This window comes from Phasianus colchicus, chromosome 1, assembly GCF_987193195.1.
Source record: "Phasianus colchicus chromosome 1, bPhaCol1.hap1.1, whole genome shotgun sequence".
Taxonomy (NCBI): domain Eukaryota; kingdom Metazoa; phylum Chordata; class Aves; order Galliformes; family Phasianidae; genus Phasianus; species Phasianus colchicus.
In genome coordinates, this window is record NC_143436.1 from 44,695,544 (window position 1) to 44,712,881 (window position 17,338).

A 17,338-nucleotide genomic window follows, 5' to 3' on the forward strand; every position below is an offset into this window, starting at 1 on the left:
TATAGAATGAATGTAGAGGTACAGAACATATTTTGCTAAAATTTTCCAGCAATCATATAAAATGAACTGCAATAATAAAGGTTTTCGCAACAGGATTTCTGAATAAGTTAATTCTATTCTGGGCTTCTGTACTGGGTCATATCCATAAGTGCAAGGAGCACAGTAAGTCCTGATTTTCAAACAATATGAGACTGAAGCTTAGAAGATGAAATTCTCAATGCTTTTAAAGATCTGCTTTTGAGAAAATGGTTCATCTTCAAAGAAAAAGACTATACCACATATGTAGTTTAAATTGACTGTTACTTAGGCCAGTCTTAAATTGTTAGAAATGGATTCAACTAATTGCTTCTATCTACAAATACAAGAAAAATATAATAATATGACTGATGGATAGTCTGTTATGCTGGCTATCAGAAATAACAAAAATTAACAGTGAGTAGAGTGAATAGACTCAAATAATTGAGTTTTGTACAGAAATCCCTGTATTATTTTACTAAACAAAAAGAAACAAACAACCAAACAACAAAAAAATCAAAATCAACCAGATTTTGTATAAAGATGCCTGCTAATATGTTGTTTGTTAGTTACTGAAATCTAAATAACTGGACATGTCTGAAGTCCAGAGTTATGTGCATTTATGAGTCAGCAGATAGCTAAACACTGCCCAGAGTTTGTTGTATTTGTTTCAATTTACATACTTCCTATGCAAATACTTGTCTAGTTCAGTAAATAAGTTATGGTTAGTCAGAGGAGGGAGGGTTTTATCTCTTAATTTCTTAAATTTATGTTTATTACTGATATATTAACGTGTCATTCTAATTTCTGTAAAACACACTGAAATAGATCATCATTATTTTTCTTAGTTTTGTCTCTATAGAAACAAAATATGAACCAAATACTCAATGGCCATCTGAAAACTGAAGGAAGAAATGGTGTCAAAATTAGAAATGTAATACTGAAGATTGAAACAGCAGAAAATTGGCACTTTGATAGAGCAAGATTTCACCCTGTATTCCCTTGTCCAGTTTCAATTTTGAAATCTTACATTGAATGAGTCTATCAAGTAATAAATACTCGGTATGTTGCTTTGGACCCTGAGTCTCACATGTTTCATGTCTTAAAAATATCATTATCAGTCAGGACAACAACAATTTATGAGTTATTTGCACGCGAAATGGCTGATAACTGTTAGGCAGTTAAGAAAGACAGTGACAGTTCTGATAAACTAGTATTCATGTTACACATGATTTCTCTAACAAGTATTTAGCTGAGTGCACCTAAATTCTTTATGCTAGTTGCTAGGTAACAAATACATGGAAATATAACTTGTCTAAACCAGTGATATAAATAGGATAAACATTGTAGAATTTGACAAGATAGAGTAGATAAGAATTTGCTTTGGAATATTTGGGAAATTACAACTGACAATTTTCTACATATTTGCATTAGGAATTCTTAGGTCAAGTGTTAAGAATGTTTTATGTAGATTCAGAACCTCTTCTAAAAGAAGAACAATCTTTTCAGCTGCAGAAAAGATGCAAGCAAAGAACAAAGTACAGTCAAAATAAAACTGTTCTTGATTTCTGAGTTAAAACAAGTTTCATTCCAGCAAAACTTGTATCTTAGCATTCTCACAGCACAAGAGTGCATTATGCATTATGTTTATATAAAAATGCATTATGTTTATATGACAACAGCCTGAAGTAGCTGGAAACAGATCATGATGTCCAAAGGAATTGGAGGCTGAATTTCATTTCCATCCAAGCGAAGATAACGAAGTCGAGGGATGTTACCATAAAGACCATAGTCTTCTGCTACAGCAATTGAGACTGGGCATATCTGAGTACCATTGACACCTGAAAATGTAGATCACACGTGTTAGTTAATTTCTGTAGGGAGGGTTCTTGAAAACTAAAATGTCTTAGAAAAAGAATGCAACCTTGCACCAGTGTTTGTATGGGAGTTACCTTCTCTTGACAGAGTTGGAATAACACCAAATTAACAAATTTACATTTGTTAATGTAGAAATGTACATTGAGATAATGTAATTTAGAGCAGTGAATCACATATTTGACTATATGCTATATACTATAATTGTGAATAAAGTGTGCTAGACATATAATCTCATCTTGGACAGAGACAAAACCAGCTAGTTTAGACAATTACACCAGGAAGCATATTTTGAGGCATAACTGACTACACAGGATGCAGAACAAGGCTAATGCTGAGGAATTTTGAAGATCTTACTTCTGTGATATGCAATAATATGCACATATCTTCTGATTACAGTCTCCAAATTCATTTGAAGTTATGACAGAACAACCACAACAACAACAAATAACATGTGTTTTTGTTTTTTTTTTTTTTCGAAGAGAAAAGTAGTATTTCTAACACTGCCCAGATGTTGGCGATGTCTTGAAAGATTTCATCTTTGTCATGGAGACTGGATATCTACATCTAGCTAGTCTATCAGAAATATTGTAAGAAAATCTCTTTGCCTATGTTGTGAAATTTGATTAATGCATTAAATATTCTTGTAAGACATTTGTCTTGTTTTGGAAGAAACAAGGTACAACTTATTTTCTTGTGTGAAGATATGAAACAGGAAGTTTAAGAATAAGGTTTCATTATGGAAGCAATTGCAAAAAGTTTTGCAAATGAATCAATACTATATAGCAGGCAATATTTGTCTTTTCAGGTCATAATGCACTTCAAAGAGCCAAAGAGCACTGCTGTCCTTAGAAGACAAGATGGCTTCAAATGAATTCTAAAATTCTGTGTTCTCTGATCTAGGAAATATCACAGTGGAATAGTGTTCACTGGGTAATTATTCCAACCTTAACACAGGAAAACAGTTTTCTAACCACAGACCATCTATGAAGTGATTTCTTGAGGACGTGTACTATAAAGTGGTTTTGTTATGATATAAGTAGTAAATCCTACCCAAATTATCAGAGTAAAAGCCTTTATCTCTTTCAATCCTGGGTTCGTAAGTATATTGCTGAATTTTGCTGGCAAAAGGAGGGACAGGGCAATCTAGTTACATTAGTATTGTTTCCTCAAAGGAACTGATTCATGCAGAGGATAGTGTCAGTCTAAGCAAACTGTTTAGATTCCATTTACAAATTCTGGAGAGAACTGGAACGCATAGAAAAGTTGATTACTGTCTCCTAAAGATAGGATGAATTTCCCTCTGGAATTGTAGAGGACTAAATGATGAATTTAAAATACATACTAAAATCTTGGATGGTTATTTTAAGTAAGACAAATTCATCCGTGGTCAGTATTATTGGCAAGTAGCATAATATTTGCAGTGAGACTCTGGAGCTGCTATTGGGGAAAACTGAAGAAATCCTCATTACTGGCTAATACTCTACATCTGCTGAATTGCTACAAAAGATCCTGCTTCTTTTTCCAGTATAAATTCATAATGTCTCAATATTTAGAAAGTGAGTTGATATAGAAGATGGATGTATTAGGACATATAGGAGCTGGAGCATGTGGCTGTTCTACTCTTACAGCATCTAGCAGCACCCACTATGCTCAAATAGTTGGACTCCCTGTCCTCTTTTTGTATTAATAAACAGCAGTAGCTATCTGTACTTTTCTGGGCTTTTTCACCAAGAAAGCCAGTAAAAGCAATAGCTCAGGAGTCTGATAATTAGACAGGATCTAGAACATAGACCATTTCCTTCCAAATATCCTAAAATGAATTTTGAGAGATTGGTATTGCTACTTGGCCCAAGGAATTCTCCTATTCTCTTTGCATAGAACAATATTATATCAAAGGAGCTAGCTCAGCCTTCTGACATTCCCCTAGAGAAACTTGATGTTTGCTCCCTTTTATCACTCCTTTGATAACACTGTAATGCCATCTGCTTACCATTGTTCATTCTCTACATTGTCATTTCATGCCTTCACCTCTTTTTGCTTCCTCTAACACTCTCTATCCCATGATTTGACATCTCACAGCCTTGCATGTGTATCTCATAAATAAATATGCAAACAGCTATAATTTAAAATGTGATGAAACAGAAGTGATGCTTATCTGCTGTAGCAATGATTGGTTTTTGTTTTATGTTGATTTCACTTCCAAATGTTGTGTACTATTGTATTCTGCGGTGCAGTGGGATTCTTGGTGAAGGGACACAACAAAATCTTGGTTCCAGCAAGACCAGATTACCACTGATGTCACTGGGCTTCAGTGCAATAAAAAGTGGACAAACTATATTTACAAACAAATTTTTGTGTGAATTCTTGCAGAGCCAACAGTGTAACTATGAACAACCAAGAGGAAAGAAAATAGCTACTAGCAAGTGTGCAGGAGTATCTGAGAATTAATGTTGTAGAAGATGTAGAAGAGGTCACACTAAGCATGCATAAGTAAATTTTCAGATGGATTTTTTTATGGAGAAACCAGATCCAAGCTTTCACAATTACTTTTCTTTCAAGTTCTTTACATTTGTTACATTAAAATAATGACAGACCATTGTCTTCTTGTGCTTAAGAACAATCTGCAAACCAATGCCACAACTTAATTATCCTGCCTGACAGAATTAAATTTCTTGCATGCAGTCTTAAAGGTCCTTTGATAAAATATCCATCAAAGCATTGTGCAATAGGGCCTATGTCATTATTGTACCTCTTGAGCAATTACACTCCTGTGGTAATATAGCTTAGATAATACCAGTATTTCATTTAAGATAAGTTAAAGTTTAAGATTTAGGTTTATTTTAATATATGTGTTTGACTACTTTTTACATGGCTGCTAAGAATAAAACTACATTGGAAAAAATTATTACGAGAAAAATTTCAAAGAGCTTAAGTAATGAATGTTCAATTTGAAAAGTGGTAAAGGCATTTAGAAATATAAGTCTTGTGGAAAATCATTGCAACTTAGACTCATGGATATTCATGTGTCATTGGAAAATGAGACTTCAGTTTACAGATACTAGATAGGTTACTTTTCATAGTTTAAACTTATTTTAAAACTTATTTAAGAAAGGAAAATAATCTGGCAGCTGCATAAATGCTCTTTGCTACCTAAACATAAAGCACATCTTAACTGGGCAAGTTACATTCCAATGATTTCAGTTCACTGTCCATTTAAAGTGACAGGAGATAAAGTCTACACCTAAGGCCCTGAAGTGAAGCAATTAAAATAAATCCCTTTATAACCAGAAGGCAATGAAATATATTCGGTAGCAGCATATGTCATTAGCCTTAACTCTGATTAACTGTTAGGCTTCTTGCAGGCCACTTAAAAAGGTTCCAGTTGTACAAAATTCTTCTGTATTTATCAATTTTCATGCATTTGATTTCCAAAATTCAGAATTAATTAAATGATTAGTAGCTATCCTCCTTTGATATGTCTTTCTTTCATACAGAAGCCAAATTGTTACCTTTAGTAACACAACACAGAAAACAGTTTGTTCAATTAAATTAGCACAACAAGAAAACAAATGTGGAGACCTGGCTATTTTCTATGCAGTGATAATTAGAAAGTGGCCACTTTGATTTTGCCCTTTGGCATGAAACAGCTTACTGTACTGGCTAGCAAAAGGCAGCTGTAGATTAGTAATCAGAAAGATTTATGATGTGTAGGACTTGTACACAGATACTCTACCTGGTATACCTTACCAAAACATTCCTGGTGTACCTAGATGCTGGAAACATTGTTAGAAGCAGAGTTAGGATTTGAAAAGCTTCTACTGCCTTAGGAATAAAACCTTGTTTCATCTATATGATGATGTTTGAAGAGGTAAACCTTAGTGGGACAAAGCTTCCGTAAAGTCAGTTGAAAGATTTTTCATCAAGGAAGACTAAATCTGGAAGTCAGCATTTTGTTCACAAAAAAAAAAAAAAAAAGAAAGAAAGAAATATGGGGAGGATAATCAGAACTGAAACATTCAATAGCCACACTTTAGTTATGTTCAAAATAGACTGTGTTGACTACAGCCTACATTTTACCCCGTTTTAAGAGTCCCTCTAGGACTCTTAGATGGACAAAGAGATGCTCAAACCAGCTGAAAAATATAGTGATTTTGTTATTTTACTCTAATTAATGTTCTCAGAAGCCTTGGAAATATGACAGTTACATAGATGTGCATTGACCATCCCAAACTATTACCTTCACTTTTTTATTGTTGTTTCTTGCTCGTTTACTCTCATCATATTTGTGTGAAAACTTAATTTTCTCTCACAAATGGTGTATATATCAAAATTCACATGGAAAAAAATTCCTTAAACCTCCTACTTCTGATCTGTTTACATGGATTCTTTTTCTGTATCCCAGTGAACATTTTTCAAAAGTTGGTATTACTCAAATGCACATATTTGTTTGTCATATTTTAGAACAGAATTGAAAATTGGCCTCTGGGAGGTCCTTTTGGTTATTTCCCTATAACCCATTGCACATTTTTATCTCTGCTTTCAACAAGTACTTTCTGAAGTTAAGCAGCCATTTTAAAAGAATTACTTCTTGGTGATATGCTGATGATACACACTTACTTTTGATTCTGTTGTGATCAAGGTGAAGGTGCTCGAGATGAGCATTGATTGGTGGAATTTTAGTGAGCTGGTTATGAGACAGCTGTAGGTCTAGAATAGATGAAACATTAAACCCATTTGGGGGAATGCCAGCATCAGATAATTTATTGTAGTTCAGCCTAAGGAAAGTCACTTTGGGTATTGCACTGAAGTAGTTTTCTGGGATAACTTCAATGGAGTTGTTGTCTAAAAACAGCTGCAATGTGTTAGCTGGAATGCTTAAAGGCATCTTTTTGAGGGAATTTTTCGCTATGTTGAGTTGCATAAGACTGTTGAGTCCTTGGAAGGTGTCACTTTGAAGAGCGCTGTCCAACAAATTATTTTGGTGCAGATCTAACATAGTGAGATTTTCCAAATTGCTGAAGACTCCTTCTGGGATTCGGGAGATTTTGTTTCTAGCCAGCCTTAGCTGTTCCAAGCCCACCGGTAATGGAGCTGGCACCTCTTCCAACTCATTATCTTCAAGGAATAAGTACAAAAGCCTTTTCAGCTTGCTGAGCACACCACTCTCAATTCCACCGTTGGTGATTTTATTCTTGTTCAGATTTATCCATCTCAAATGAGTGGCATTAACAAAAGGCTTCTCTGAAATTGTTTCAATGAGGTTGTTTTGAAGATAGAGGTACCAAATTCTTGCTGGGATTGCAGGTATTTCTTTCAGTCCCTTGTTATCACAGTATAATGCATTGGGGAAACTAGGAGGACAAAAACACTCTTGTGGACACTCAAAAGTGTAGTGAGACCAATGCTCAGGATCCAGCTCATTATAAACTTGTCTCACAGTTCGAGTCCACACAGAATGGACTACGAATAATAGCAAAAGACTTGCACAGACTTTTAGAGTCATCATTTGCCTTAGAGGGGGAAAAAAAACAATTAGTTGTCTCAAGAGAACTCTCTAACAGCATACCAAATTAACAAAGCATTATTACATTACAAATAATATTTCCTTTATAAACAGCCAAATTTTGTCACCTATGGCATTTCCTAAATAGTAATATGAGGCATAGACAGTTCAGCATTATATGTTGAATATTTTCCTGATTTAACTTAGTTTTCACAAGGGCTACAAATTTAACTGATGTTCATGCAGGGATCATTTCAAAGAATATAAAAGAATGGAGCGTGTCTCTGACATTAAATCAGTCCTGCTTATAAATGTATTTATTTTAAAATCTCCTGCACAGACTTTCTGTGTAAGCTAGTTTATGTAACTTATCATCTTCAATAATGCTATCAATACTGTGATGATATTAATACCTTTGTAGTCTGTGTTACTCCCTTTAAATCATATGATCTTTTCTGGTTTTCCTCTCTTCTAAATTATAATGGCATCTGGATCAGATTTTCCAGATCTTTTCTCATCACATAAAAGTGAAAGATCAAAGAATGTTTTAACAGCTGTTTGTTGGGCATGTTCTTAAAAAGCTTGGAGGGAATATGTTTGAGTATTCCATTTCCCTTCCCCCCTTTCTCTTTCAAATTCAAAGTTATGAATTTTCTTCTCTAAAGCAAAGAGGCAAAACAAATGCCTGATCTAAATTACAAAAAAGGCAATTGCTAACTGAATTGTCTTGTATACACTCATGCATTTTGTAACTTTTTCACCTACTTAATTACTTGCTTTGCTAATCCTTTTCACCATTAAACAATGAACAAGATCATCAATGATCATTTGCTCCAACAGGACATATTTATGTAGCACAAAAACAGTGCTTCACAAACTCTGTTATCTTGTTTGCTTTTTGAAATGCAGCAAGAGAGGGCTGAGATTTCTGGTCAAAATACAGAGATTGGTTCTGGAAGAAAAATAACTTTTAAATAAAGAGGGAATTATTTCCTATGTCTAGTGCAACATTAAGATTAACAGCTCAGTTAATTGCAGCTTATCATATGCAGCCAGTTAATAGTTTTCATTTTTGTTATTACCAGTAGCAAGTGCAATATCCTAGAGATCTTCTAGTCTCCAAATCTGCTATTTGGAATTATTCCAAAAAAGGGCAAATAAAATATTTCTAAAGAGTAACATATTTAATTTACATAGTGAAATGGTACCTTCTCACTCTGTAAATATTCATAATAATATGATATCATAATAAAAATAATATTTTTAAAAGAAATATAAAGTAGTTTACCTTGTAAGTCAAGTTCCTGAAGCTGTCTGCAGCCAGTTAGAAATCACTGTTACAGCCTTTGGCTGCTAACCACTGTGTTTGCTTCCTGTCCTAAGAATTAATAGCATATAAAACTTGAATTATGTGCTAACATTCCCAGATGTATTACCATACACACCTTATTAGCTATTGTTCCTAATTTGAGGTTGCTTCAGAATTTGGGCTTACCTCAGCTTTCTTGGATCTCTCCTTTCTATTGGTCACTGCTGTTAGGCTGTAATAGCTTGAGTCAGGCTACAAGCCGTGTTCTATGAATACAGCCTAATATATACGCATCAGTGACTACAGCTTTTAACCCCTAAAATAGCTAAGGCACCTCAGCACCTAGGCAAGAAAAGGCAGGAAATCCTGACTTTAATATCAAGCAGCCACAGAGATTAAGGCATTTGATTCTTACATTTTAGCAGATGAGACGATCTGGTCTAGATGAAACAGGTAACACAAAGTGTTTCTTTATTCAATACTTTTGTCAAATTATACTTTACACACAAAGCTTGCTTACATCATAATTCATTCTCATAATACCTGAACTGGCCACAAAGCATTAAAAACAGTGCCATCTGTTCCTACGGAAATCTTTTATTTGATTTTGATTAAATGCAGATGCTGCCTTGCCATTTAAGGATGTAATTCTTGATTAGGGGAAGAAAATAGCAAAAGCATTTGCTAAGAATTTTTTAATAACATATATTTTCATTTTTTTAAGGATTAAAACATGCCTTTTCCTATTTCTTCTGAGACATTTTTGCATATATTTCTACTAAGATATCATATTCCATAGTGCCTCCCGCAGTGAGGTCTGTTTTTAATTATGAAAACACCAATTAATTATCTTGTTTTATCACTGATCTAAAGTAAACTCTTTCCAGCCAACTCACTTTCTAAAGCACAGATGCATATTTCTCACATTAAATACTTTGGGGAGATTTTTGTTTTCTTTTCTCTTACAAAAAGTAACAGATAAACATCAGAAAAACTAGCCAGGCTCAAAGCCAGAGCATAAATATTTTAAAAGAAAAGTTAATGAAAATGCTACAAACATAAAATACATCCTCAAAGCTTTTATGAATTTATGTTCGTTATAAAACATACAATAAATTTAATTCGGTTCAATCTAATTTTTGTTAGTAATAAAATCTCCAATAACTTATTTCATATGTAATACTTTGATTCCCAAATTCAGAATGTCTAAAAAGAGGTTTTAGAAATAGCTAGTAACCTAATCTTCATTTTAATCGTCATTCTTTTATTTTGCAAAAAATGACATAAATAAATAAATAAAAGGAAATCAACCCTTAAGTACATTTTCAGCTTGCACTGATTTCAGTAAGGCTAATGTTAAGCACATTCTAAACTTTTGTTGACAAGTATATATTTGTACTAGCTTGCTTTTTGTTTAGAGAAAAAAAAAATACATCCTTATTACCCGCTATATTGATGTAGCTTAAGTTTGGGCTTAAAAACCAAACAAGTGCTTAAGTGCTTCACTCCATTAGAACTCCAGACTCTTCACCATCTGTTACATTTACATCTATGCCTAAAAATAAAAGTTCTAGCTTTAAGCAGATATACTACCTATGAGCAAAAAATTAAATGTGCCATACTAACCTTCTCATTATGACTGCCACTTTAAAGAACTAGGCCTTAGAATGTTTCCTCCTGCTGCAGTCGTCCTGCTACATGCTAGTGACCAGAAAGCTGGTCAGCTGAACTCCATGGAAGGGAGATGGGTAGAGGTGGAAAGCACCACAGTATGAATGTTAAAATAGTTGTGAGTTCAGTTACAATTGATTTCAGGAGGCTGTACGATGAAAAGTATATCTACGATTCTTGTCAAAGCCAGCCAGCAGAGCGTAAATCTGGTTTGCATTTGTGCTAAATCTTCACGAAGTGCATATAGAATGGATACAGAGTTTTTGAGATTTGTTCACCATTAAGGAATGAGCCAAGACCTTCACAAACATTGAACTGAAAAGTTTAAAACTGAGTAATGGTGGCAGATATCTGCTGTGACACACTCCACTGCAAGCTGCCAGATGTTGCACATTTAACAAGAAAGATTCATTATTCTTATGCTTCAGGAGGGTCTGAATTTACCCTTTAACCTGCTGATCATGTACAGATGTTTATTATGCTATCACAGAAGTCCTAGGCAGAGGGACTTGTAGCTTACCTTGACAGACAGTGGAGCTGTTTGGGTAAACTGCTATTTGGCAAAGGAGAAGCACATCATGATAGGACCTCTGAAGATCTGGAGACCAGGTATTTCATTGAGCTGTTCAAGTGAGTACAGAAGAGGACCTGTACTTGCTTGAGCAGCTCCCCTAGAGGGACAGGATGAGAGAGCTGGGGCTCTTCAGCCTGGAGAACAGAAGCCACCAGGGGGATGTTATAGCAGCCTTCCAATACCTGAAGGGGGCCTACAGGAAAGCTGGGGGGGGAACTTTTTATAAGGGAATGTAGTGATAGAATGAGGGGAAATGGTTTTAAATTGAAAGAGGGTAGATTTAGACTGGACATTAGGAAGAAATTCTTTACTGCCAAGGTGGTGAGACACTGCAACAGGTTGCCCAGTGAGGCTGTGGATGAGCCCTACCTGGAAGCATTCAAGGCCAGGCTGGAAGGGGCTTTGAGCAACCTGGTCTAGAGGGACGTGTCCCTGCCTATAGTTGGGGGGTTGGAACTTGGTGATCTTAAGGGTCCCTTCCAACCCAAACCATTCTATGATTCATTAGGAGAAAAAAAAAACAGCAAGTTTATTTTCTAAGAATTTTTTAACAAGATGTATTTTCATTTTTTTTTTTTTTTCAGATACAAACACAGAAAACAATGGAGAGAAAAGTCCTCAAAATCAGGAGAAAAAGGCTATGTTGACTATAATATGTATTCTCACATGCATTTAAACATTTTGGAAAGAGTGCTTTGGGAACACATAAGTGAGTGCCCAAACAGATATCACAGAAAGGCCTACTTTCCAAGAAACCATCAAGACTGCCCACAAATTCTCCTTCATACATTTGTGTTGCACGATTCTCCATCATCTGGTGTTGCTATTAATTATTTAAAGGGTGCAATATACAGTGATAAATTTTTACAGGCTAATAAAAGATCATGGCCAAGATTTTAAAAAATGACTAATGATTTGGGAGACTTTTCATTTTGAGGATCCAACCTGAGACACTTTCCAAGGCCTTTCTTTCAACAAGAGTCATTCTTAAGCTGTGAAGCTGAGCAATCAAAATATCAGTGAAGCACAAAATGTCCCTGAGATGATAAATAATCTCCAAGATCACATTTGCATGATAATAAAAGGAAATACAAATATGATTACAACAAAAATCCCACGAATACTCGTTCTGTGGATTCTGCAGGTCTTTTAAAAATAAATTGTTGGGAGTATTGCAGTTAAAGAGTATGTCTGAAACGATTATAAGATTTTTGTTCCATATTTATCCTGGCAATTCATATCGTTAATTAATCTGTCAGGAAAAAAAGAAAAAAAAGGAGAGTGAGGAACACCAGTAACTGCAAAGAGTAGTAACATCTCCTTGAGCAGAGTAGTGGACATGTTTGGGAATAGGAACAACTCATGTGCTTGAGAAAGACTAGAAGGGCTAAAAACAGAGACTATCAAGACTTACAGGCAGGAGATAAGGATAACTGAGACTTCTGTAAGAATGGTTGCTCTGCTTCAGTAGTGACATTGCTGACAAGGAAGAAATGCATTGCTTTCTTTAAATAATGGCTGCCATATGTCTCAGATTTAGTATGAAGCAAGGTCTGTTAAACATCAATGTGTGTAGATCATTACCAGCAAAGCCAAGAATATACTGCAAGTATATCTAATTCACCACGCTGTGGATTTCTTCATTCAACCAAGACTGCCATCCAGTTTGCCTAATTTAATTACTACTTTACTAAAACGTTGTATGCCATGCCCCAAAGGACAATCAGTTTACCTGTAACATGTTTTAAAATTCCCTTGAGGATGACTACAGAGATGGAGTTGCTTCAAAAATCTGGAGAAAAAAAGTCCACACACAGTTCGGTCACCTTTCACTATGTACTCAGTAGCTCCAGACTTGTGCAGTCTGCTGAAGCCACATGTTTACATTTATTTGGGTACTCCTGTCTCTTTCACTTCTGAAGACTGGCATGTATTGGTGATATGTTTCTGTTGCTTGAAACAGTGTCTTAGTTTCAGCCAGGATCCAGTTGTTTTCTTCAGAGTATAATGCTATGTTTTTGTTCTAGAAGAAAAACAATGATGGTCACACAGCAAAGTGTTGCTGCTAAGCAGTGTACTACAGAACCTAAGCCATTCTCAGCTAAGGGCCCAAGGAGCTGGGGGGAACAGAATCGGGACAGTTGATTTAAACTGGCCAAAGGGATATTCCATACCATATGATACCATGAAGAAGGAGTTTTGAAGGGGATGGGAGTTAATCTGTCTCTCTTCTGCTCACCAGGAGTCTAACTGGGCATCAATCAATGGGTGGTGAGCAATTTCTTGTGCTTCACTTGCTATATATATTGCCATAACTATTATTCTCTTCCTTTTCACTATCTATGTAAATAGTTTTATCTCAACCCACAAGTTCTGTTATGGGAGAACTCCCTTGTGAAACCTCCAGCAAGAACTGAATAGCTCAGCTTAAAGGCATCCTTGCAGAGCAGCAAATTTCAGAACCGAGTAACTATGGAAAAGAGTTCAACTTCTATGGGAAGTACAGAGTTCTTCCAAACATGCTTCATTAAGGAATGATTTGGATGTCTGTTCTCTTTCTATTTTGAACTCTTCACCACGGTGACACAACAAAGTTCCACAACAAGATGCCAACATCTGTTTTTTACCTTGGCTAGCTAGGTTTAGTTTACCTGTCATGTAAATGTAGCTGTTAATCTCTTACCTTAATTTGTTTTCAAGTTTTCAACAATTTCAACACTGAAACAAATATATCCTATGTTAATATCAGAGACTTGATTTTTAAAATGTTAGATATGCAACTCTATGTGCTAAATGTATCTTAAATTAAATACCCAAATTACGCATTTGTAAATTACAAATATACATATTTGCTAGGCAACTGATGGTAAATTAAAGCATGCATTAGTCATTCAGTGACTATTATTTATATCTACAGTTTTGAAAAATAAATTATCAGATTAAATATTTGAAGGTAACATAAATATAGTGAAATCAAGCTGTGCAGCATTAGTGTTTCTTCTTTTATTTAGTTCTGTTGTTAAAGAAGTATAAAATAATTTGATCACTTCTTCATTTTAGATTCCCATAGTAAGGTGATGAATTCTGAGAAGCTCAGACTTCCAGAAAGTTCTGTTTCCTGAAAGAAATAGCAAGCCTTTCAAAAAAGAGTACCTCCACATCTTAATGAAAAAAATATTGTAGTCCTTTTATAATAAAACTCTACTATAGTGGTACTGGCAGATGAGAAATTCAAGGATAAGTTGCATTTTTAGTATTTTGAAAGAAAGTCCAAATGGCATAAGTATATGAAAATGTAATCTGTACTTCATTTTCCATTAATTGTAATATATTTTGGTCTAATTTTTAATGCAGATACTCTTTGGGAAATACTGAACGAAGAATATGTGATTTTTTAACCGTCAGGTTAGACATAATTTTCAACAGCTGGCAATTCCAAAGTACTCATGTTTTCTTCCAGAGTCCTGACTTGAAGCTACAGTCTCACTCACCATGAATGCTCCAGTCACCAATTATTCTTTCATATAGAACATGTTGAAACAATGTCTTTATAGTGTAGATTAAAGTCCTCAACAAGCACTTCAGCACGCCACCACTTTTTTTTTTTTTTTTTTTTTTTTTTTTTTTTTAAGAAAGCTAGCTCTATGGGAGAATCGGGTGATTATCCACTAATCACAGCAGCTGCTGTGAATTCCAAAACTAAATGCCTAGTGCCTTTCTGCACTATAAGGGTAATATACACTTTGTGTCAAGGCTGTGGATTTCATTAGGAACAGCATACTTCTCATCTTCTGAGTCTCGGGTGGGCCTGAAAAATCCTGCAGGAGATGATTTTTATTATCTAAACTGTGTAAAAAAAAACAACTCTTTTTTTATACTTTGAATCACAAATGTTTCTCAAAATCAATGTGTTGTTGGACATAATTTTGGAATTCTTTTGAGAACTCACAAGCTTTCATGTTTATTTATTTGACAGTAAAATAGTCCTAATCATTAAGTCTAACTGTGAAGTTCAGGAAATGTGTTTATATACCTTGCAAACTTGTTGACAGAGTAAGATGCATAGCAGAGGCACACAGTGAGATATCAAAAAGTTCATGGGGAAAAAAAAAAAATAGAATTTTGAAAGACAGCATTTGGCCTTGTTTATCTTGTATACAGCTTATTATTATATTGGTTTACAAGGTATGACATTTATAAAAACTTACAGTACTTCTGTCTGCAGTCTTATGTGCGTTTTAATAAAGGCATTATCTTTAACAGAAATAGATATTTTTAGGCACTATTCAGTATATTTCAAATGTCTTTATAATTTTTGAAATGTGTTCTCTAATCAGGTTGATCAGACAGCACTGCTGTCCTGAACACTTTACCTCATGCTGCAAGACACAAAAATGTTCTTTTATGCAGCCTAGCTGTCCGTACAATTAAATCTAACAGCCTGTTTTCATTGTATGCCCAAAGGCTCCAAGATAATTTGATCACCTCTTCAGTTGTTTTACATGCTGGCTAAGAAATACAAGAACTGATAGATTGACAATACTAAAGATAATAAGAGCTGCAATTTCTGGCATAAAACTTCTCTTGGGTCACTAATATCTAGTATGGTAGTGTCTTTCTGTATGTGTTGGTTCATCAATCACAGCAAGGAGCCTGTCCATCTATTAAGAAAAAACATTATTATAGGCAGCTTATACCACCATGCAGACAATGTGCTATGCCCCAAGGTGCAGCTATCAAGGTCCACAAGGGATATCCTGAAGGGATGAGATATGTGAGTTTTTGCATGTCTGATGAATGCTAGAAACTTAAATCTAGCAAATGCCATATTATTAAGCAGCTGGTTATGTTTTGTGACAAGAAAAATGTACTTCCATTCTCACTGGTATCTCAGACTTAACTACTTTCTCTCATCAACATTCATACCTGTCTCTTGGGAAAAAAACATTTAGAGAGTCTGATTGTGAACAAAATGTTTGTTTTTTGACATCTCCACTGTTGAGATTGTACAGCAGGTAGCTATTTGCAATGATAAAAACATGGCCTACATGCTAATCAGAATAATCTTATTCTGAATAAACCCTTATAACAAAATCGGGGGGCATAGGAAGAATAAATCTTCTTAAATCATGTGCTATTTTTTCATGAACACTTAAAAGTATTATTAGACTGCTGTCAGTAATGAATTCAGACACTTATTCAAAATGTCACTGAGGATGGTTTCCTTTGAGGAAATGATTCATGATTCTGTATATGTAGAACCTTAAGGATCCACAAATGCTATCTAACTAATAGCAACTTAGAGAATGCAAACTGAAGTCTTCAGCAAAAAGAGCATATGTGATTCATTGAGCACAGTCTTAAGAGTCTCACCTCTGAACTTGTTCAAGTTTTCATCAGGAAGATCACTGTATCTCAGAAACATTTTTTAGTTTCAGCAAGGTAGAGATATGGACAAAATTTTTTGCTGTCTAGCTCATAAGCACAGCTTAACTTCTGATCCTGCAGACTATTGTGTGGAGCTCAGGTTTTTCTTTTTAGGCTGTTGTGCTTTGCATAATAAAATGATTATTTACTCAGCCACTTGAACCTGACTTTCCTTCAGTCAAGATGAGTGTTCTAAAACACAATTTTAGCTTTTCTTGTTTTCCTCTTTGCCAACTGATTTTTAACTACTCACAGTACATACTAAAATTTTAGAAGATATTTATCCATGAATTTTGTATAGCTTATTAATTAAGTTCTTTTCTTGCAGAATGAGAGTCTTTCATCTAATGTGTAAATCTGCAAAAAAAGTTGGAACCAACATGTCTCTCATGAGCACTCTGCTCATAGGGATAATAGCTCTTAATACAGACTCTATTTTTGTGCAGACATCTAAGCATCTTTACCACTGCTATTGCACATGGGATAGTCAGATGGGTTGGGCCTCTGACTTCACTGCTGGCACTGAGTAGTTCACATGTGTTAGAATGGGAGCAGACTTGAACAGGCCAGCTGCAGACATCTGGGCATCAGAGGAGAGTTTCCATGGTTTTTACCTATGGAATCTATATCCAAATGTTAGCTGAGTTATGATTTTGCGAGTATCCAGGGAATCTGAATTATGGACTGGAACTTGAAACAATAAATTTTCCATGTGAATTTAATGCAAAACTCTTCAACTGTTGAGCTGGTTAAAACTGATATTTTCCCCATTACTTACCAGTATTCTTGGAGTAGTATAAATTATTAATAAGTTTCAGGAAAATAGTGGAGGTCCTTTAGTTCAACCTCCTTATAGAAGTTAAGCCGTCTTCAAAACCAGAGTTGTTTCTCGAGGCAGTGCCCACCTGGTTTTTGAAAATCACAAAGGATGGAGAGTCCACAGCCTCCCTGGGCAACTCGT

The 17,338-nt window shown here is 35.0% G+C and overlaps 1 protein-coding gene across 1 annotated transcript; it reads right to left on the minus strand.

Moving 5' to 3' along the window:
- Positions 1 to 1,683: 1,683 nt before the first annotated feature.
- Positions 1,684 to 8,754, minus strand: KERA (keratocan). The gene is made up of 3 exons (XM_031600484.2): positions 8,685 to 8,754; positions 6,511 to 7,403; positions 1,684 to 1,856 (listed from the first exon to the last, which is right to left on the minus strand). The coding sequence occupies exons 2-3, from the start codon at positions 7,397 to 7,399 to the stop codon at positions 1,684 to 1,686; spliced, it is 1,062 nt and encodes a 353-aa protein (XP_031456344.1). The 5' UTR covers positions 7,400 to 7,403; positions 8,685 to 8,754.
- Positions 8,755 to 17,338: the final 8,584 nt, after the last annotated feature.

Coding starts and splice junctions, on each gene's coding strand:
- KERA (XM_031600484.2), bottom strand. CDS start 7,399: ATGATGACTCTAAAAGTCTGTGCAAGTCTTTTGCTATTATTCGTAGTC. Junction 1,857..6,510: donor TGATCACAACAGAATCAAAA/GTAAGTGTGTAT, acceptor CTACATTTTCAG/GTGTCAATGGTACTCAGATA.